Source organism: Sinohyriopsis cumingii, chromosome 4 (assembly GCF_028554795.1).
Source record: "Sinohyriopsis cumingii isolate HCF-2022 chromosome 4, ASM2855479v2, whole genome shotgun sequence".
Classification (NCBI taxonomy): Eukaryota; Metazoa; Mollusca; class Bivalvia; order Unionida; family Unionidae; genus Sinohyriopsis; species Sinohyriopsis cumingii.
Window position 1 is genome coordinate 10,264,164 of NC_142964.1, and position 21,259 is coordinate 10,285,422.

General features: G+C 34.7%; 1 protein-coding gene across 1 annotated transcript in view; it reads right to left on the reverse strand.

Moving 5' to 3' along the window:
• The window catches only part of LOC149800611 (solute carrier family 12 member 2-like), a 202,134-nt gene that overhangs the window by 63,976 nt on the left and 116,899 nt on the right, over nucleotides 1-21,259 (reverse strand). Inside the window, exons 10-14 of the mRNA XM_089954605.1 lie at nucleotides 20,674-20,797; nucleotides 17,668-17,769; nucleotides 14,157-14,312; nucleotides 9,474-9,573; nucleotides 3,383-3,494 (exon numbers count right to left, since the gene is read on the reverse strand). Coding sequence (XP_089810731.1) covers nucleotides 3,383-3,494; nucleotides 9,474-9,573; nucleotides 14,157-14,312; nucleotides 17,668-17,769; nucleotides 20,674-20,797 — 594 coding nt within the window. The remainder of the gene's footprint in view (nucleotides 1-3,382; nucleotides 3,495-9,473; nucleotides 9,574-14,156; nucleotides 14,313-17,667; nucleotides 17,770-20,673; nucleotides 20,798-21,259) is intronic.

Below are 21,259 nucleotides of genomic sequence, written 5' to 3' on the forward strand. Positions count from 1 at the left end.
TACATTTTATAAACCACAGAGTGACTTTTAGCGGGATATTAAACATACTTAGATATATCAACTGTTGTCAAGAAGGGGGAGGGATAACAGTGTGTAGATACATTAGGTGGAGTGTTTTGCATTTTGGTTTATATTTAAGCAATACTTGTGTAGAATTTATACAATTTACCATTTATAGAGTAATCCCAGTAAGCAATATGATATTTGCTAGTTGTGTTTTGAAACATAATGATTCAGATACAATCATTTAGGTCTCTTCCACCATGCTTAATGGTGATGACCTTTCATGACTTTGCATTCCACTAATTTCTTTCAATGAATGTTTTGAAAGTTCATATTTTGTATTTTAATGGACTTATGTCTACCTTTAGTTTTAAATTATATGTCTTCTGGAAGGAATCTTAAGTAAATTTTGTCATTTAAATCTCTTTATCTGTAATAATACATGTACATATAGATGGTCACCTTGACCTTTTACTCATTAATTGCATAATATGACAAGGCTGGTAATATATTTCAGCATTAAATTGAGGAGCAATAAATGGTGATAATAAAAAAAGATGATTCTTATTAGACAGTTTAATTTTATTAGACAGCTTTACTTTAAATTTTGTCTTCTGATTTTCTTAAATAAAGCTCAAATATTTAAATGTTGCCTGAAATGCACCACTGCTCTTAAGGTGAACATGAACTTGCAATATAATTTATATTCACAAAAATAATCTTTGACAAGCAGAACTATGCACATTGCTTACTTATGTATTGAACTACTTACTATTCCTAGGGCTGTCAAGGGTGGATATAGGACACATGGTACTAATGATATGGAAAAATGGGAACCAGCCTGCAAATGGGTGAACATGAAATAGAGTAGATATGAGTTTGGCTGCCCAGGATTAGTTAATAATGTAAGTTATGTTTTAGGTAAAAGAATCTTTTGAGAGCTTATCCTAGTTGTATGTGAGAAAAAAACAGAGACATTGTTTTAATGATGGAATTTCAGTCCTTTAACAGTCCCTAGTGTGGAACAATCATTACTAAAATTAGCACTTGACTCTTTGGTGCGGAATTGAAAGCACATGTTTCAAACACATGCAAGTCCAGAAAATGCCACGGCTCATGTCCTTTCCTCTATACAGAAGCTGACATTCAGGTTTCATCTATACTGATAAATATAGGTTTGATCATGAGCACACAAAATTTTAAGTTATTGAACTTTTAATATCATGGTGTTTGCATAGTGTTACTATGGGAACTGAATTAGTGAGTCCTTTAGGAATAAGACAATAGATACAATATTCTTGATATGCAGTGCATTATCAACACTAACCATTATCAGTTAACTGTTCAACTGCAATGAATAATGGACTGGGAAAGTTGATTTTAATGAAATTCAGTCTTGAATGGGAGTGAGGTTTCTAGATTTCAGTGTGAAAAAATTAACTGGAGTTTCTCTCTCAGTTCTAACCAATAATTTGGTTCTAATTCTATTGGGAATTGGGGAAATTTCTAGTGTAATGCAACACAATGGTAAAGACATGTATATAGTGTAAATTTGAAAATAACCTGTAAATAGATTTGTCTTTAGGATTTATTTCTGAACCTGTCACACTGCAATATAGTTAGGTATTCTTAATTTATACTGTGTACTTGACCTTTGTCAATAATTGAGGGTAGAGAAGTTACAAACTACCTGAATTTTATTATGTTTGTAAGATATAAATAAGTTATTTAGTGATATCTGAGTGCAAGGTCTAGCCTTATTTACAAACTTTCTATGTTCTGGAATCAAAATTGTGACCCATATCCTGGTCATTTTATTGTTTCTTAGGTTTTTATATAAGGCTGTGGTAAATAAAATTATTCATTTCTGTTTTTAACATCAGTCTTTGCTATAATTAATCAGAGTTGTTAGTTATGTTCAGATATAATCTGAGAGGAATAATTTATTTAAAAATCATTCATTGGAATTACAAAGTGCTCAATGACATTTTGGACTACTTTGTGTTTGTTGCAAATTTATTAAAAAAAACACTCTGGATTATATCATAATTTGTGATATTTCAAGACTACAGCAGTGGCATATGAAACTGCTCTACATCAACACTTCACTGGCCATGCATCATAATGTATATATATGACATCATTCATTAGATAAATAAAATGTATACAGGGATACAATGTTTCATTCTTATTATTTTGATAATCATTTTTATAATGCCCCATGGGGAGTCCCTTGTACCATTCTAATTATACGTATATTATCTAAACTGTTTACTAACCACTGAGACAACTTATGACTGGTTTGATCAATCACAAAAAAGCATCAACTGATTTGTAACTCTAAGCACTTGCTTTGTTTTATGCTGAGTTTTAGAAAGAAATTATTCGGTTCTCAGACAGCTTTTAGATGAGAATGCTAACTCTGACATTTCAAAGCATGAATCCCATTTCAGTGTGTTGGAACCGCCTTTGCAGCAGATTCATGTCATAATCAGCAGCTGCAAGAGACTGTCATAACCCAAAAGCATGGTCTCAGTCTGTCATATCCCACAACATGGTCTTAGTCGTAATATCCCACAGCATCGTTTCAGTCTGTCATATCCTGCAGCATGGTCTCCGTCTGTCATATCCCACAGAATGGTCTCAGTTTTTCATATCCAACAACATGGTCTCAGTCTGCACTATCTCACAGAATGTTCTCAGTCATAACCCATATCATTATCTCAGTCTGTTATGTCGCACAGGATGGTCTCAGTCTATCATATCCCGAAACATGGTCACAGTCTCTAATATACCACAATATTGTCTCAGTTTATCATATCAAACCTCATGGTCTCAGTCTGCAATATCCCATAACATTGTCTCTGTCTGTCATATCCCACAGCACGGTCTCAGTCTGTCACATCAACTGTATGGTTTCTGTCTTCCCCAATCCCACAAATAGGTAAAGCTATTCTTTTACTGATTATTTCTGCCTATTGTACTTTATTCATAATACCTGCCTTTTCTCTGGACAGGCACTATCAAAAAATGACTTTTAAATACCTGTCTTTCCTTTTAATAGTAAGTCAGGATAAATAGATGAGATACATCCATAAAAAATAACAATCATTAAGAAAACTCTTGTGTTTAAGTTTGTGGAGCAAAAGATCTATTGTGTGTTGGAGATTTATGGGTTGATATTCAAGATTAAATGTACAGCTAAGGAATCTGTCATGGCTAGGTCTCAGGTTTAATGACTATTTAATGTTGAAGGACTTTTTCAAGGTCAGGTCTTGCAACGAAGGACTATTTAATCTTGAAGGACATTTTCAAGGCCAGTGCTCAGACTGAAGGAATATAATGACTTCACTCTTCAACTTAGTGTTGCATGCCTTACCTCAATGATATGTCCACACACCATAAGACTGATCTTTTTGGTCAGGCTGTTGACAAAGTTAACAAGTTCTGGACGGTAGCAAGGCAGACCTGTCATTACTAGGACTTGGGGTCTGAAATGTACACATGAAGCCATCACCATGCAGAAAAAGTATGGATCCAATGTCATCTTCAGCACAAGTGATATCTTTAAAACTTTTATCTGTAAATTATGTCTCACCTGTGATGATAATGTTTCAGCCTTAGTAAGACACTATCAAGCAAACTCTGTGACTTGACTGTCGACTTTATAAACACCACAATGCCTAAATTATTTCATATCCTCTGTTAAACTTGTATGTCGAAAGTGATACAAATTCAATACTGGAAACAGAAATTATAGCCCCTGCATAAAGCTCAAAATACTATGCCAGGTAGACAGTTCATGCTGTGAGATGACCTTGTACCCTTAAATCAGTCTACCACTAGGATACTTGATGTACAGAAATTAATCTGGTGCAAAGTTTAACACTTATCTATAGACATGAATGCCTTTTTAAACTTTAAATAACTGAACAATGTGGCTTTGAATTTTGCCCTACACAGCAATAGCAATATTTTATATATATATGTACATGCCAACCTTGTGTGAGGTACAAACTTAATACTGTTGCTGTTGTAGGGTTTAATACCATTTTTCAGCACAAGATAGGCTATACATGGTGGCCAGTATTAATGGTGGAGGAAGAAACCGGGAAAACCCTGGAAAGAACCACTGACCCACAAGAAGCTAGTGGCAAGCTTTCTCACATACCCACACTGGCCGAACCTGAGACTCGAACCCACGCAGACAGAGGTGAAATGGCAATGATCTGTAATGGTGAGCTCTTTAGACCACTTCACCAATCAAGGCCCCACAAGCTTAATTATTGCTATGATAATTAGCAAAAAAAGCATAATTTGGTGTAAAAAGTGTATTCTTTATATTCCATGCCAGAATCACTGCATGAATGAAAAAGATGCATTATTTACTAACCTGGTCTGCAGATGGACAAAATTCTTGTCAAAAAAGCAAAATCCATATGAATTAGAACCAGAATACAAACAAAAAATATACAGAAAAATTACAGAGATGATAATAAAAATGACAGAAACAACTTACCGGTTTTTATAGTTTTCATTTTTTTTTTTTAATCAACCAAAAGAGCCCAATCCATATACTGGTGAACATCAAAATTAATTTGGTGAAAAAAGCATAATGATTATGCCAAAAGTGTTATGGTTGGCATGTATGTTTATAACCCATGGTAAAATTTACAATGTCTGATTATAATTCATTCACAGTAGTAGCAGATAACATTGCCAAATTGCAAAACCTCAACCAGTGACAACACAAATTTTTTTATAACAATTCCTCCATGTGACCTTGACTTCTCATCAATCTCTAAGTATGTTCCTTTCACATTAATGCATTTGTGGGCAAAGGTTGCTGATGATATCACAAATGAAAAACCAGAGCTACTGACTTCTAAAAAATGTCACATTTGTGAAATTAACTTTGTTACAGACAAGACAAATTAAAAACAAACATGCAGGAAATCAAGGCAGTAAAGTGTTCAAAATATGTAGAAAATTTAACAATCTTCATCCAAGTGAGTTGGAAGCTCTATACAGCACTCTGTAATTCTTGCTTTTATTATGCAGTAATGTATGAAATAGTTTTCTTTTTTTTTCCTTCTCATTCTTATATTATCATATGTAAAAATTATATCCTTATATTTTTACATTTCACATATGAAAATAGAGGATATCCCATCATGCCATACAGTGTTTGTTTCATGCTATGCAACACTTAAGTTTGCCTACAGAAGTTACACTTGTATCAAATTGGTAGAATATACTTGTAGCAAGTTGGTATAATGCCAGTCACATGACGCAAAGGTTGTGGATTCAATATTCACTCAGACCAGAACATGTCAGCAGCCTTAGTGTGTCCCTGTGAAAGGTACTTGGTTCCCATTTTCTCATGATTACATAGAAAATAATGTATTCAAAGCACCATTCAACCCAATCCAACCCCATCCAACCTCATATATTTGAAGCATGTTTGGTATATAATAAAGAGAAGAAAAAAATAAATTTTGTAAATATCAGATATATCTCATCTTGTTAAAATATTTTTGTATCAATGCAGTAGTGGAAAATATCCTCTATATGACTATACCACTCTGTTTGCAATTGCTTCCTGTTACTATGACCTTTGACTTGCTTGTCCTTAAATCACAACAAAAAAATATTCCTCTCTTTCCCCCATCCTCCACTGAGAAATATTCTGCCTGGCAATTTGCACAAGAGTTTTTTCTCTGATCAATCTTGACCCTCCTACCCACATCTAGGACAGATAGGTTTCTTCTTGCAGCCATCTTTGAAGCAGTTGAAACATCAAAAAGAATTAGTAATGAAAGCGATGTTAAAGAACCTGGTTTTGATCAATATAGGCAAATCAGCGCATTTGAACATGTGTTATGAGTATTTGTGGAAATCAACTTGCCCTTACAGTGAATGCTGATTTGTTTAACTTTGAGACATTCCGACAGCTCAAATTTTTTAGCATCTCATTCTCACTGCAGCCATCCAAGTCCCAAGATTGAACAGCACCTCTAGATGAGTTGAAAGATTTGTGTACCTAACAGCTATCTCCACACATCATTCTGAGCCAAGCAAGTACTTAACAGCTATCTCCACAAATCGTTCTGTGAAGCAAGTACCTAACAGCTATCTCCACGCATCGTTCTGAGCCAAGCAAGGACCTAACAGCTATCTCCACATATCGCTCTGAGCCAAGCAATATCTAACAGTTATCTCCACACATCGTTCTGAGCCAAGCAAGTACATAACAGCTATCTCCACACATCATTCTGAGCCAAGCAAGTACCTAACAGCTATCTCCACACATCACTCTGAGCCAAGCAAGTACCTAACAGCTATCTCCACATGTCGCTCTGAGCCAAGCAAGTACTTAACAGCTATCTCCACACATCACTCTGAGCCAAGCAAATACCTAACAGCTATCTTCACACATCACTCTGGGCCAAGAAAGTACCTAACAGCTATCTTCAAACATCACTCTGGGCCAAGAAAGTACCTTACAGCTATCGCCACACATCTTCTTCGAGAACAAATTCATGACTTAATGAACACTCATGAACTGTTCTTCAAATGTTCATGATCAGGTTCATCATTTGAGTTCATGAACGTTCATGACAGTTCCACAACTAATTTTGATGCATCATACATGAAGTTCATGAACACTGATGAACATTTATGAACTATTATAATATTTTAAAAGTCCTTGAAATGTCATGAACTTGGTTAATGAACAATTCAAGTACTTATATGCACCACTAATGAGATACATACTAAAAACGTTAATGAAGTTTCTATACCATTATATTCATAAAATGTTTATAAAAATTCATTATACAAACTTCCTCATAATATTTGTGAAATATAAATAAAGGTGTATAAATTTCAAGAACTGATATGAATAATGTGTAAATGTTCATAGAGATCGTTTATTCAATACTTGTGTACTTAACCTGAGTAGTTCTGGATTAATATGGGTAAATATTTTCTGGCCAGCATGAACAAAATGTACTTGCTATAAAAGCTTTCCATGACTTTGTTCTAAAGTTTTCATGCATTACTGTCAAAAAGTACACACTCTGTTGACTTGTAACAATCGCTGGTTGCCAATTTGCCTTAAAAAAAACCCCCCAAAATATGTAAACAACGATATTCCTGACTGGATGATTGCAAAAGAAGACATGATACAATTGGTTAATATATGTGTGCAATTTCAGCAGGTGAGCCTCCTTTTCCTCACAAGCAAAACAGCAAACAAATGGTTCTTCAATGAGTAAAAACCTCTAGCAAAAAATGTGGACTTCCATGGAATGGGCAGATGAGAATATTTTCTATATCATTTCCTCTAAGTAGAAATGCCAAGAAGAGATTATGAAGAATATGAAGGAAATGATTTGGTAAGAGCATTATTTGAAGGCAAAGCATACCCAGGGATTAAATAATTTTAAGTTGGATCATAATTGTTCCAGTAAATAAAGTGGGATACAATAATAATATGTTAAAAGCTGAAGACATTGCTGATCAGAGTTTACCTGTAACAAACTAGCTTTGTCTTTCTTTCAGATCAGACAGTGGAAAAGTAAAATTAGTAGACAATGAAGTCTGCAGGTTAATGAAGAAAATTTGAAAACTGGAGGATACTATGGCCATGATGGAAGAGACATTAAATAGTGACTGCTGCAGCAATGTTATAGATGCAAACAGTAATCAGATGGAACACCTTAAGTTGCAGATGGAGACATTCAGTAGTGACAATGGGCAGGATTTTGTTTAAATTATTGGCCCTGAAGATCTTCACAAAAGAAGAGTTATCTGACAGGTCAATCTCAGGGACAAAGATCGGTAAAGTCAGGAGAAACCCCAAAGACAGCCCCTTGGCGATGAAAGTTAAATATTCTTGAACAGTTAGTTGAACACAATATCTCTAAAAACATTTTCAAATAAAAATTACAGGACGTACAAAAGGTGTTGGGAAGAGTAAAAAAAAGCATATTGCTTGTCAATTTACATGTTCTTTGCCGCATATTAGAAATTTATATGAAATTAAAGACTGTTTTTAAGATAATATGTTGCATTTTATAGTGTTTTAAAACCCCACCTCCAATGTTATTTCATAATTCAGGATGAAATGTTACTATAGTTATTTGTGAGTTTGTAAAAATAATCAAATTTTTTATAGGAACTATTCATGAACAGTCATGATGCATTCATGAGAAACTTTGTTTATCATAGTTCATGAACATGTTCATGCACTTGTTCAGGAATGATGATGACCCAATTGTGAACTATTATGAACTGTTCATGAATTCAGTTTATGAATATTTCATGAACTGTTCAAGAACAGTTTGTGTGTGAAGTGCTGGTTCATGAACAGTTCATGAATTCAAAAATTCAAGAATTTTCATTTCCCGCATATTCATGAACCCAGTTCATGAATAATTCTTGAACAGTTCATGCCAGTTCATAAGTTGTTCATGACCATTTCACTGGGGATTGCTCTGAGCTGAGCAAATAATGAGAGTGAGCTCTGCAGCTATCCTCCATAAGCAGTTGGTCCAAAATTATATATTTTTTACACTTCTTGGTTCATCAGTCAAGCCTTCAAGCACTTTGGCTATCACAAAAAGCAATAGTATCATTTCTTTTTGATTCTCATCATGGATTCAATGACAAAACATTTGGCCAATTTCCCTGACTCAGGCAAGTTTCTTCGTTCCAGTCAATGCTTGAAATATTCAGGCTCTTTTGAGACCAGTCTCACACAAATGGTTATGTTTTGATTGGTCTAACTACAATGTTGGTTATTATTTTGTAACTTGTGTTCTCCACCCATCTCAGACCCCAACAAGGGGACAGAGATTTATGCTCATTTTTTGCATTTCTTATGTCAGTACTATACAGTCTGATATTCTCCAGTAAAGAAGTAACTTTGCTCAACTGCCCATTGCTACCACCCTTAGAGGCTGTGTTCTTTGCAATGTTTGGTGAAAATCATGTTCATTAATAAACAAAGGTCACTTCCATAAATTTTAAACAAAACAGTTAAATTCAACATCTTTAACACCGACCTTAAAGCTTGGTAAAATTAGCCCATTGATCAGACCAGGCCCTTCTAATCAACCATCTAGATGAAGTAGAGCCAAAGAATTTGTTGCATCTGAGCAGCAATCATTGGCGTCTCCTCTATTCAACTACCAGAATCCTCCTCTCCTCCAATATCAAGGGACAAGATCTATCCTGGAATGACATGGGACACAACCCATAGCAAACAGGCTGCCTCCACTCAGTGGCCTTTTACATAGGTGGGGGTGGGGTGAAAACTCAGAGACTATGTCCTTTGAGAAAACTGTAACCAAAAGCTGATTCCAGTCAAATGGACAAATGGATTCTGTGACAGTTATGTCTCACCTTAACTTATATATTGTAGCATTAAAAAGCAATTTTCATGTGAGAAAAGTTTTTCTAACCTGAAATTTTTAACGTGGTCCTCTATGGAGACCAGCTTGAGAGTGGATTGTAGTGCATTTCTGTAGGAATGGGCCTGAGTCGATGACCCCCAGTTCACATCTGAAACAAATTGCAACATTAAATAACAATATTAATATATTTATCTATGCACATTAGTACAGTTTAATCCAGGACAAACAATTGGAAACACTAATGTTGTTGCAAAATCTTCAGACTTGGCAATGACGAACCAGAAATTTAAAACACTATTTCTAAACTAACAGAAATGTTAGAAAGGGAATAATAGTTTTACAGAACATTCATGCTAGTTTTAATGTAATAAATATGCTTTTTACCTGTGCTTTACCAATTTTGAAAGAAATTAATTGTTTTAATTAAAATGTTTCTTCGATAACACTCACTCACTCAATCATAATACAATATTACATTCATCACCCTGCAAGTTAAAAAAGATATTAACCACTCCTGGATCATTTTTAGCAATAAAAGGGCTACAAAGTGATCTGTTTACCAAGATGGAAGTCAGACAAGAATGGTCTCCCCTCATATAGAGGATCTGACACAAAATCCCATTATTCATAAGTTATTACTGGAGTAGAAGTACATATCTTCCATGAACGTAAGTATGAACAATGAAATATTTTTTTGCTCCAAAAAATGAGTTACTTCTAAATTCCCTGTTCAAAATATGTTATGAGATTAAGTAAGAGATGGAGGGAGTTACACTTCCTTGAACCCGAGTTGGTCCTAGCTCTGGTTTAATGTATGTAAAGTAGCCTCTAGTTTCACGTGAGAAACAGGCTAAGGTTGCCACAGACCAATGAACTGACATAGCCTGGTAGAAAAAAATGTTCATTCACACAAATCCTGTGAAGTCAAGCAACTGGCATTACAATTCTGCCAAGTGAAATGGGAAGGTAGCCGGTAGTGCTTGTACCGTCAGGTCAAAATGAGTTCTATGGGATGAAAAGTCTCTGAAGTAAAAGTTGGAGACAGTCACCTTTGATCTCCAAACTCAAACACTGAATAATGCTGGTCAGGGAGTAGTTTCCCTTTCATGCTATTCTGGTGCTGGTGTCAGTCACAAGATGATATATGAAAAATATTCATGTGGTCTTGGAGTAGTTCCTTGCAAACTCAATGGATTCAGAACAAAAAATCATGAGCCAAAATGTCGCCCCTTCTGTTTTCCAGTACCACTTCACTGCCCTAACATGATCCTGAAGATGTCTTTGGGAGTAAGCTTCAGGTACCTTTTCACTAGCCTTTCATAATCCTGAATATGCCTTTGGAATCAAGGGTCCAAAGGCAGCTACACTTACAAGACAAAAAACTGATTTCATGTGAACAAGATCTTGTTCTTTGCAATGAAACCAGATGCTACCATGAAACATTCATGGCAAACTAAGGATATATTGAGTCAACTGAAAATGCATGAACCTGGCTTATTCTGCATGCTGAGGCTAATGTAACTAGGAAGCAAGTCTTAAAGAACCACATCAAAATCCATGAGACCTTCTATTTCAGACAAAAGGCCACGGTTATTGATCAAGACAAGTCTAAACTGGCTTGTAGTTGTAACTCAAGTTCTAAACATATGCCATTTCTATGGACTGCTAACTAATACTACTGATGGCAAATTCGACAGGTGGCAGCCTGATTATTCTTTGAGATTTCTAACTTGTCCATCATGCACTGTCATCCCTTCAACAAATGCTTGTTACGACTGTATTCCATATTTTTGATCCAATTTTGAATATGGGTTCATGTCATCAAAATCTCTGTTAAATTCATAATGAGTAAGATCTATGAATATTAATAGGCTATCCTGCATCTGAATGGCTGACGTTGTTGCCACTCTGGAGGCCATATTTCATATTAGATTTTGATTAAACTTTAACCCAGTGTTTCACCTGCATCTGCCAAGTGGAACCCAGTGTTTCACCTGCATCTGTCAAGTGGAACCCAGTGTTTCACCTGCATCGATATGCTTCTCAATATAACTCCTTTATTTTACAATCATAGATGTTCACAGCAAGACATTAACATTGTCGACTATCATGATCATAATTTATCATGAATTAAGTTGGCAATACTGAACATCTCATTTGTCAGTGTATAAACCTTAAACCTGTAGTTTAATATTATCCCAAACTCCAAAAACTTCAATGTTGTTGGTGATGATGATGATGCCAACCAAAGCTTTAATACTGTTGATGATGACGATGTTGAATATGATGACAGCAAATGCTTTAACACTGTTAAAGTTTTAACACTTGTTGATGATGATGATAATGATGATGATGATGATAATGATGATGATACCAGCTAAATCTTTAATACTGTTGATTATGATGATGATAATGATGATGATGATGATGACAATGATGATTATGCCAGCTAAAACTTTAACACTGTTGTTGATGATGATGATGCCAGCTAAAGCTTTAACACGGTTGGTGATGATGATGATGATTGTTACGAGTCTATGCTCTTAAAATAAGTAACAGAAAAGAGTGAAGACAATAAGCTTTGTAAAAATTTAACAAATAATTTATTTCCCTAGAATAAAAAGTGATAAATGAGAACAAGAACTTACTGTTTTTACGAAATAAATCCAAAAATAATCCAAGAATTAAAATGCAAGTCGTATTAATAAAAAATCCTGAATGAAACTGAGTTCATCTAGATGAGATTTAAAATTGAAGGCGATGTCGTGTTTGTTACTAGTCTGCAAAGTCCTGATGTGTCAACAGTCTCTTGTTGAATCACAGAAATATTATTCCAGGTTTGAATTCAGTATAAATTTCAATGAATGTCTTTACCCAAGAATTTTGTCACAGCACTTTTGTATTTCCAGAGAAAATAATCACTTGAAGTCAATAATTTGAAGAAAATAAAAATTTAGCCCAAACTGGTCACAACATAACACAACTTAAAGTGCTACATGTTAAAGCATGACTCATAAAATTCTGACAGTCACAAGACAATATAGTTCTCTGTTTGACCTCAGATTACAAATTAGCATTTTCTAAAAACAACCATTACCTAATGGAAAATAACTTTCTAGCATGATCTAATGAGCCTTGTTTATTTAAAACATAATAGCCTATAAAATTCACTTTTGTCTCTCCAAAATCCTGACCCAAATCAACATGTTTACATAAATGAAATAACATTTTTTTTACAAAAAGTCAATCAGGTCAAACAGTACTAAAGTCAATTTTAGACAAGGTCAATTCCCTTAAACAATGTTACATTACAATAGCATGAAATGGAAAACAAATTTAAAACAAATAATTAAATTAATATATAACAATGATGATGACAATGAAGATGATGCCAGCTAAAGCTTTAACACTGTTGTAGATGAAGACGATGATGATTATGATGATGACAATGATAATGATGCCAGCTAAAGCTTTAACACTATTGATGATGATGATGATTATGATGATGACAATGATGATGCCAGCTAAAGCTTTAACACTGTTGATGAATATAATGATGATGCCAGTCAAAAACCAACTACTAATATCTCACCATGTTTATGCTGGTGAGACAAAAGAAAAAATGAAACAACTTATTGCAAACATAATTTCAAACATTTTACTCCCTAGTATGGGAAGTTTTTTGGTTCCAACAACAGCATAAGAGATTTTCCATGCATTAAAAGCTGAATAGATAATCCGATAATACAAAGGTTGGCACCAGTAACTACAGAAAACAGAACATTTGACCAATTACAAAAAAAATATAAAACTTGAGCATCTCAACGGCAACAATGAAGTGTATCCTTAGTAATACATAACTAAACAATTTGTTACCTTGACCTCTGACCTTTCAAACCACCCCATTCCTCTGCTAATAAGTGACAAACCTGATAACAATACATAAAACAAAAGACATGGTCCCTTCCTAAATATCTTAATAATTAACTATTCCCCCACCAAAATATGAAAACTAAACAAAATTCACCCTTCTGACCTTACCTTTGATGCCTAAATCCATAATCTCCAAGGACACGCCATATACAATGATGAATTTGGTTAAAAGTCTAATACCAGTCCATTGACAAATGATATAAGTTATCTCCCCCCACACCCATCACCAATGTGACCTTGACCTTGGACCTTTTGACTTTATCACCAGTAACAATAATCATATCTCATTCTAAATATCTTGACTTCATTTAAATATAAGTCATCCATGGTGATATTATGCACTATAAGTCATCCATGGTGATATTATGCACTGTCAAATACAAAAACTGTATACATGGACCAAAAACCTACCATATTAACAACAATTACTCCCTGTAACTTTGAAACTTGATGACCTTCAATGTACAAAGAAATCTATACCCATGCTTGATACAGTGGGTAGGTCTAGGATTCTAACCTCATGGTGAACTTGGTATTTAACATACCTTTTGACAATAAGTAAGATTTATTGGCCCTGAAGATCTTCACAAAAGAAGAGTTATCCAACAGGTCAATCAAATTGAAGGCGATGACATGTCTGTTACTAGTCTGCAAAATCCTGATGTGTCAACAGTCTCTTGTTGCAACACTTATGCCAGCAGTCACTGCCAAAACAGTGATAACTACATCTCACAATGCTTAGACCAACATGATAAAAGCAATACAAAGAAAAAAAGGGACTTTACAACACAAACTCACCTGGTTTGCTATGATGTACGTATACAAGAAGAGCTGCCACCATGGCATACGTGATAAGGGCAGTCCACCAGTTGATGATGAACATGACAGCCATGCAGAGTAAGGCACCGAACAAACTCAACCATTTACTGAAGTATTTGAAGGACGGTCTCCAACCTGAAATAAAATACAAAATGTGACATGAAAAAGTTTGCTATGAAGCTTCAACTCAGCAAACAATTTGTTTATTTATTTACAATCTGACATTATAAAATCCATTTACTCAGACAACAAATAGCAGTATGATGTTTGCCAAAATCCTGCCCATTATTTTAGGAACATGATGACAGTTTGTCATATTAACACTAACACTAAGCCTAATTCATTTACTATACATACATACATACATACATACATACATACATACATACATACATACATGCATGCATGCATGCATACATGCATATATATATATATATATATATATATATATATATATATATATATATATATATATATATATATATATATATATATATATATATATATATATATATATATATATATATATGAACTTTTTAATATTAATGCTAAAACTAAGCCTAACTCACCATTTATCTAAGAATATATAGATCTGTAGTTTGTCATATTAACAATAACAGATAAGTTTAACAAGAAAGGCTCATACAAAATATGCACATGGTTATTCTGTGGATCGTTCATCCTCAGAATCAGCTGGCATTTCCCACCCCACCTCTAATACCAATCTTAGTTTGTATGAAGTGGCTGATGTGCAAAGTCACAAAATTTCATGGCTGTATATCTTTATTTTCATTCAATGTGATAATAAATCATACTGCTTAATTTAACTGGTCAACAGCTTGTCGTAACATCAAAACTTGTGGGCTTTACCTCACTCATAATCCTACAGATGCTTGAACTTAATGCAATAAACTTTTCTCAAGCACTTCAATGACTGGCTTTCGGAGACTAATAAATAAACAGAACTCCAGTGTTTACTTGTAGTTATTTTCATACGAGAGAGAGAGAGAGAGAGAGACAGAGTTGCATGAAGATAGTTTCTTTAGTAGAGGGCCTCAAGGGAGATTATTTGTATTTAATTGAGTTACCCTCTTTAAATAAAGACATTATTATTATTATTATTATTATTATTATTATTATTATTATTATTATTATCATTTCTCCATGCATCAGTGGGGGGTGGGGGTGAAGATTCTCAGAGGATTAAGAAAAAGTCCCTCCATCGTCTCCCGATGCATCCTAATCGAGTTGTCATGGCTTCTAGCAGAGAATAGCTCTGCGCACCATACTTTCTCTGTCACATCTGATGAACACCATGAAGTGGATATAATTTTGATAAAGTAGGCATGACTTACTATTTATGACCCCAGCAGCTGTGTGCTAAAGAGTTTCATTGAGAAAGAAAAAGAGCACTTGTGGAGCAAGGATACCATTTGCCCTTATAAATTACGAGATAAGCATTGTTTTTATTTTTTTAATCAAATTTGAGATAACATTAATCTCATGCAGTGACGTGTACATTTTAATAACACTATATTAAGTGAAGCATATATTATTATTCCTGTTTTTTTTTTTGTGTGTAAAAGTTGCCAGCCACCGAGTACAAAAATACTGACTGCGTATGACAAAAATACTGGTTTTCAGGAACAAATACTGAGTTTTAAAACTTGAATGCATATGTAACTATTTACATCTACAACCATCAGTAAAGCAGGACAATTACTTAATTATTTAATGTCAAATATGCATTTCTTGCACCTTCCAAACAGGCACCCTGTTCCAATCAGGTGCCCATTTAAAAGGTGCAAGAGTGCAACACACTCAGACACAGGCTGTTTATAGGAACCTCTTTCACACTTGTTTTTTTTAATCATTATCAATTCCAATGTACCATCTTTCATTGATTATCTGAATTCTGTGTAATTTTTTTAATGAACTGTTTTTGTTCTAGCACAAGAGTAATCCTTTGCAATATTACTGTCTGGAAAAAGTGTGTGAAATAAATTGTCAAACACACTAGTAACTGAAAGAAGAAGGTTCACTTCTAAAAGAAATTTATTAAACTGAACTTCAAAGATTGAATTACATCAAGGTTCTCTCTGTTATCTATAAACGTCTTAAGTTCAGGCTGAGTTGTTGATGATGAAGCAGCAAGCTGATAGCTTTCTTACGTTGTTTTATGTCATGGGTGCCTCCATGCCCAAGACCACAATGGTGTCCTAGGGGTTAGAGCTTCTGCCTCAGATGCGGGAGGTCGTGGGTTCAATCCCCAGCAAAGTCATATCAAAGACTTACAAAAATGGTACTAACAGCTGCCTCGCCTGGCGCTCAGCATTAAGAGGTTAATGTCAGGACTGGCTGGCCTGGTGTCAGGATAATGTGATTGGGTGGGACATCATGCTACATGTCTGCAGCATGATGCCCCAGTGCTAGACATCACTATAACCTGCCACACTGCAGACATCTAAGCGATATGACTGAAAAATTGTTAAAGCTATGTTAAAAATCCAAATCACACACACACACTCCATGCCCAATAGTGAAATCACAATTACATTATTTGCAAAATGCTAAATTTTCTCCTTTTACTAGATCGTTTCACAAATCTAAACATGATGGTAGAATAGTCCTTCCAGTTCTATTTCCTTGCTGGAGAAAATTCTGAATCATCTTTTTTCCTTTTTGATATGACAGGAAGTTGAATATTACAAAAAATGAGATACAGTGATATTGGCTTCTGCTTCGCGCCATCCAATATGGTAGTTAAAGATCGGCATCGTAGCTTCAATTTTAAATGAATAAATCATATTTTAGAACTTTATATCCCTATAAACATAAGATACATTGAAATGAGCAGCGATTTCTCTCAATTTAATAGGATCCCTTCCCCCAACCTATGAATTGTAAGTACCCACAAAAATATCATTTTTTATCAATCCATAAAACCGCTATCCACAAAAAATAATTAACTTCACACTAAGGTAGCTTCCTTTAAGTAGTATTCAACAAAAATTATGAATTAGGTCATATCAACTTAGTTTTGGTGCACAATATACCTTAATCCTGAAATGTACTTCAATGGTGGCTGTTTGTTTGTAAAGGTTTTGCAATAAGAGGTCAGGCAAAAGTTTAAAGCAATGTTGAAAAAAACCTAAAAATAGGTCACAATGGGAGATTGGAACATCTTTTTTCAAGCTGCACCAGTCCTACAGTTCATGCCTGGCAGTAAAATTATAATCTGGACAGAATATTTAATTGATATCAAATAATATGGAAAGGTCACCATAACCCAATTTTTGTGCACAACACAGGTTCATTCCAGAAGTACCAACAGTGTGAGTTTAATGTGAACAGATCAAGTTATTTATGAATAACTGTCAAGACAAGAGAATGATCAAAGGAATGCATGGATGGACAGCAGATAAACTGAATCCTTTAGTCCTGTTTAGAGAAGTGGGACTACAAGAAGACAGACAAGTGGATAACTAACCTGGAGATTTGGCTAATGAGGCATCAAAGACAGAATAATTGATAAGCCCGTAAGACATTAGGAAAAAGTTTGAGATGATCGGAGCTATTGAGTTCAGGTCACCTGAAATAGATTACATATATTTTCACTTAGCATATAGTATAAAACACTCAGAGATACTTATATGTGGACACTTAGATAAAAATTGGTGATCATTAAGAGTAAGTAAATGGATATAGTACAATAAATACACTGTGAGGAAATCAAGTGGAACAGCCACACTTGCTTATCCCACAGGCATGGCCAGGGCAATCAAGGGGAATGGGCACATGTATTTTCCAAACAGACACTTGCAAGAAGGCAATCAGCAATTCCAATAGCTTGTCTGAATATGTAAAAAAAAGGGCTGAACAAAGATTCAAGTAAAAATAATGCTTTAAATTCAAGACCATGTTTCAGCAGTCAAATTTCCTGGTTATCCTCAGTGTTAAACAGAGTTCTTAAGTAAACAACTCTGTCCCTGTTCTCATTAGAGTTGTTAAATCTCAACCTCATCTCTGCAGTGACATCTGCATTACTTATATATATATGTAATTAAGGGCTTTTATTTTAACAATTCATGTTATTCATATGTCTAAAATCTAACACACACACACACACACACAGAGTTAAATCCAAGTACTTTTCCAGAACAAGATGAACCAATTACATCAATATTCCATGAAACATATGATAAAATATGTTTCCAAATATTGTTTGGATGGAGCAAGAATGATTTGTGGGTAAATGTCAAGAACTTTAAAAATAAATATCAATCTTCAAAGTTTTTAAGGCCTTGAATTTAAAATGACCAAATCCAAGCCCTTCAAGGTAATGGCAGCAACAATGGAAACTGGGTCTTTGTGGCCAAAGACAATAAGGACTGGTCCATTATATGCACTTGCAAGACAATACGGACTGGTCCATTATATACACTTGCAAGACATTATGGACTTGTCCATTATATACACTTGCAAGAAATTAAGCACTGGTCCATTATATACACTTGAAAGACAATAGGGTCTGGTCCATTATATACACCTGCAAGACAATAAGGTCTGGTCCATTATATACACTTGAAAGACAATAAGGTCTGGTCCATTATATACACTTGCAAAACAATAAGGTCTGATCCATTATATACACTTACAAGACAATAAGGTCTGGTCCATTATATACACTTGCAAGACAATAAGGTCTGGTCCATTATATACACTTGCAAGACAATAAGATCTGGTCCATTATATACACTTACAAGACAATAAGGTCTGGTCCATTATATACACTTGAAAGACAATAAGGTCTGGTCCATTATATACACTTGCAAGACAATAAGGTCTGGTCCATTATATACACTTGCAAGACAATAAGGTCTGGTCCATTATATACACTTGAAAGACAATAAGGTCTGGTCCATTATATACACTTGCAAAACAATAAGGTCTGATCCATTATATACACTTACAAGACAATAAGGTCTGGTCCATTATATACACTTGCAAGACAATAAGGTCTGGTCCATTATATACACTTGCAAGACAATAAGATCTGGTCCATTATATACACTTACAAGACAATAAGGTCTGGTCCATTATATACACTTGAAAGACAATAAGGTCTGATCCATTATATACACTTACAAGACAATAAGGTCTGGTCCATTATATACACTTGAAAGACAATAAGGTCTGATCCATTATATACACTTACAAGACAATAAGGTCTGGTCCATTATATACACTTGCAAGACAATAAGGTCTGGTCCATTATATACACTTGCAAGACAATAAGATCTGGTCCATTATATACACTTACAAGACAATAAGGTCTGGTCCATTATATACACTTACAAGACAATAAGGTTTGGTCCATTATATACACTTGCAAGACAATAAGGTCTGGTCCATTATATACACTTGCAAGACAATAAGGTCTGGTCCATTATATACACTTACAAGACAATAAGGTCTGGTCCATTATATACACTTGAAAGACAATAAGGTCTGGTCCATTATATACACTTGCAAGACAATAAGGTCTGGTCCATTATATACACTTGCAAGACAATAAGGTCTGGTCCATCATATACACTTACAAGACAATAAGGTCTGGTCCATTATATACACTTGCAAGACAATAAGGTCTGGTCCATTATATACACTTGCAAGACAATAAGGTCTGGTCCATTATATACACTTGCAAGACAATAAGGTCTGGTCCATTATATACACTTACAAGACAATAAGGTCTGGTCCATTATATACACTTGAAAGACAATAAGGTCTGGTCCATTATATACACTTGCAAGACAATAAAGTCTGGTCCATTATATACACTTGCAAGACAATAAGGTCTGGTCCATTATATACACTTACAAGACAATAAGGTCTGGTCCATTATATACACTTGAAAGACAATAAGGTCTGGTCCATTATATACACTTACAAGACAATAAGGTCTGGTCCATTATATATGCTTGCAATTCTAGCCAGCTGAGTAGCAGCCAAATCTTGAGCTTCAAATTTAAAATGACCTTTCTCTTCAGCTGAAGTTCTCAAGATTACCATGGCATAGTTTTTACTTCTCAAGAGTACCCTGGCACAGTTTTTACATCTCAAGAATACCATGGCATTGTTTTTACTGCAGCTCCAAAGTACCCTGGCATAGTTTTTTACTTTCCAGAGAACCCTAGCATAGTTTTTACATCTCAAGAGTACCCTGGCACAGTTTTTACTACTCAAGAGTACTGTGGCACAGTTTTTCAGATTACCCTGGCATATTCTTGTACTTCTCAAGAGTACCCTGGTGTATTGTTTACTTCTCAAGAGTATCCTGGCATAGTTTGTACTTCTCCAGAGTACCCTGGCATATTTTTTACGAATATATATTGAATGGCCCTATATATAATATTCATTAAGTCTCTGAAAAGACCTAAAGTTTTCCTAAGAACAAATGCAAACCCCTAATTTTCTTGTTTGTAAAACCTACCAATACAAATAAATGCCACTCCAATGACATAGGCTAGAATGTAAGCCCTTCCAGGGTTGTCACTGGCCCCATAACCCTTGGCAAAGAATTGGATCTTCGGAAAGATCTTGTCCTTACAAACGGCCTGAAACAGATATCATGCATACAGAAAATCTCTGTGTATCAGAAGAATTAAACAGTGTGAAAACAGAATTCAAATTATGAATCAAGAGAGATCAAATATGAATACAACAAAATTCTAATAATCTGAACAGTTTAAACTACATCATTCTGAACATGTAAGCTAGGAATCCAACTAACTGTTCCCTACAGAGAACATGTAAGCTAGGAATCCAACTAACTGTTCCCTACAAAGAACATGTAAGTTAGGAATCCAGCTAACTGTTCCCTACAGAGAACATGTAAGCTACAAATCTAGACTAAATAATGTAAGCTAGGAATCCAGACTAACTAATCCCTACAGAAAACATGTAAGGCAGGAATCCAACTAACTTTTACATACAGAGAACATGTAAGCTAGCAATCCAGACCAATTAATCACAACAGAGAGCATGTAAGCTAGCAATCAAGTCTAATTAATCATGAC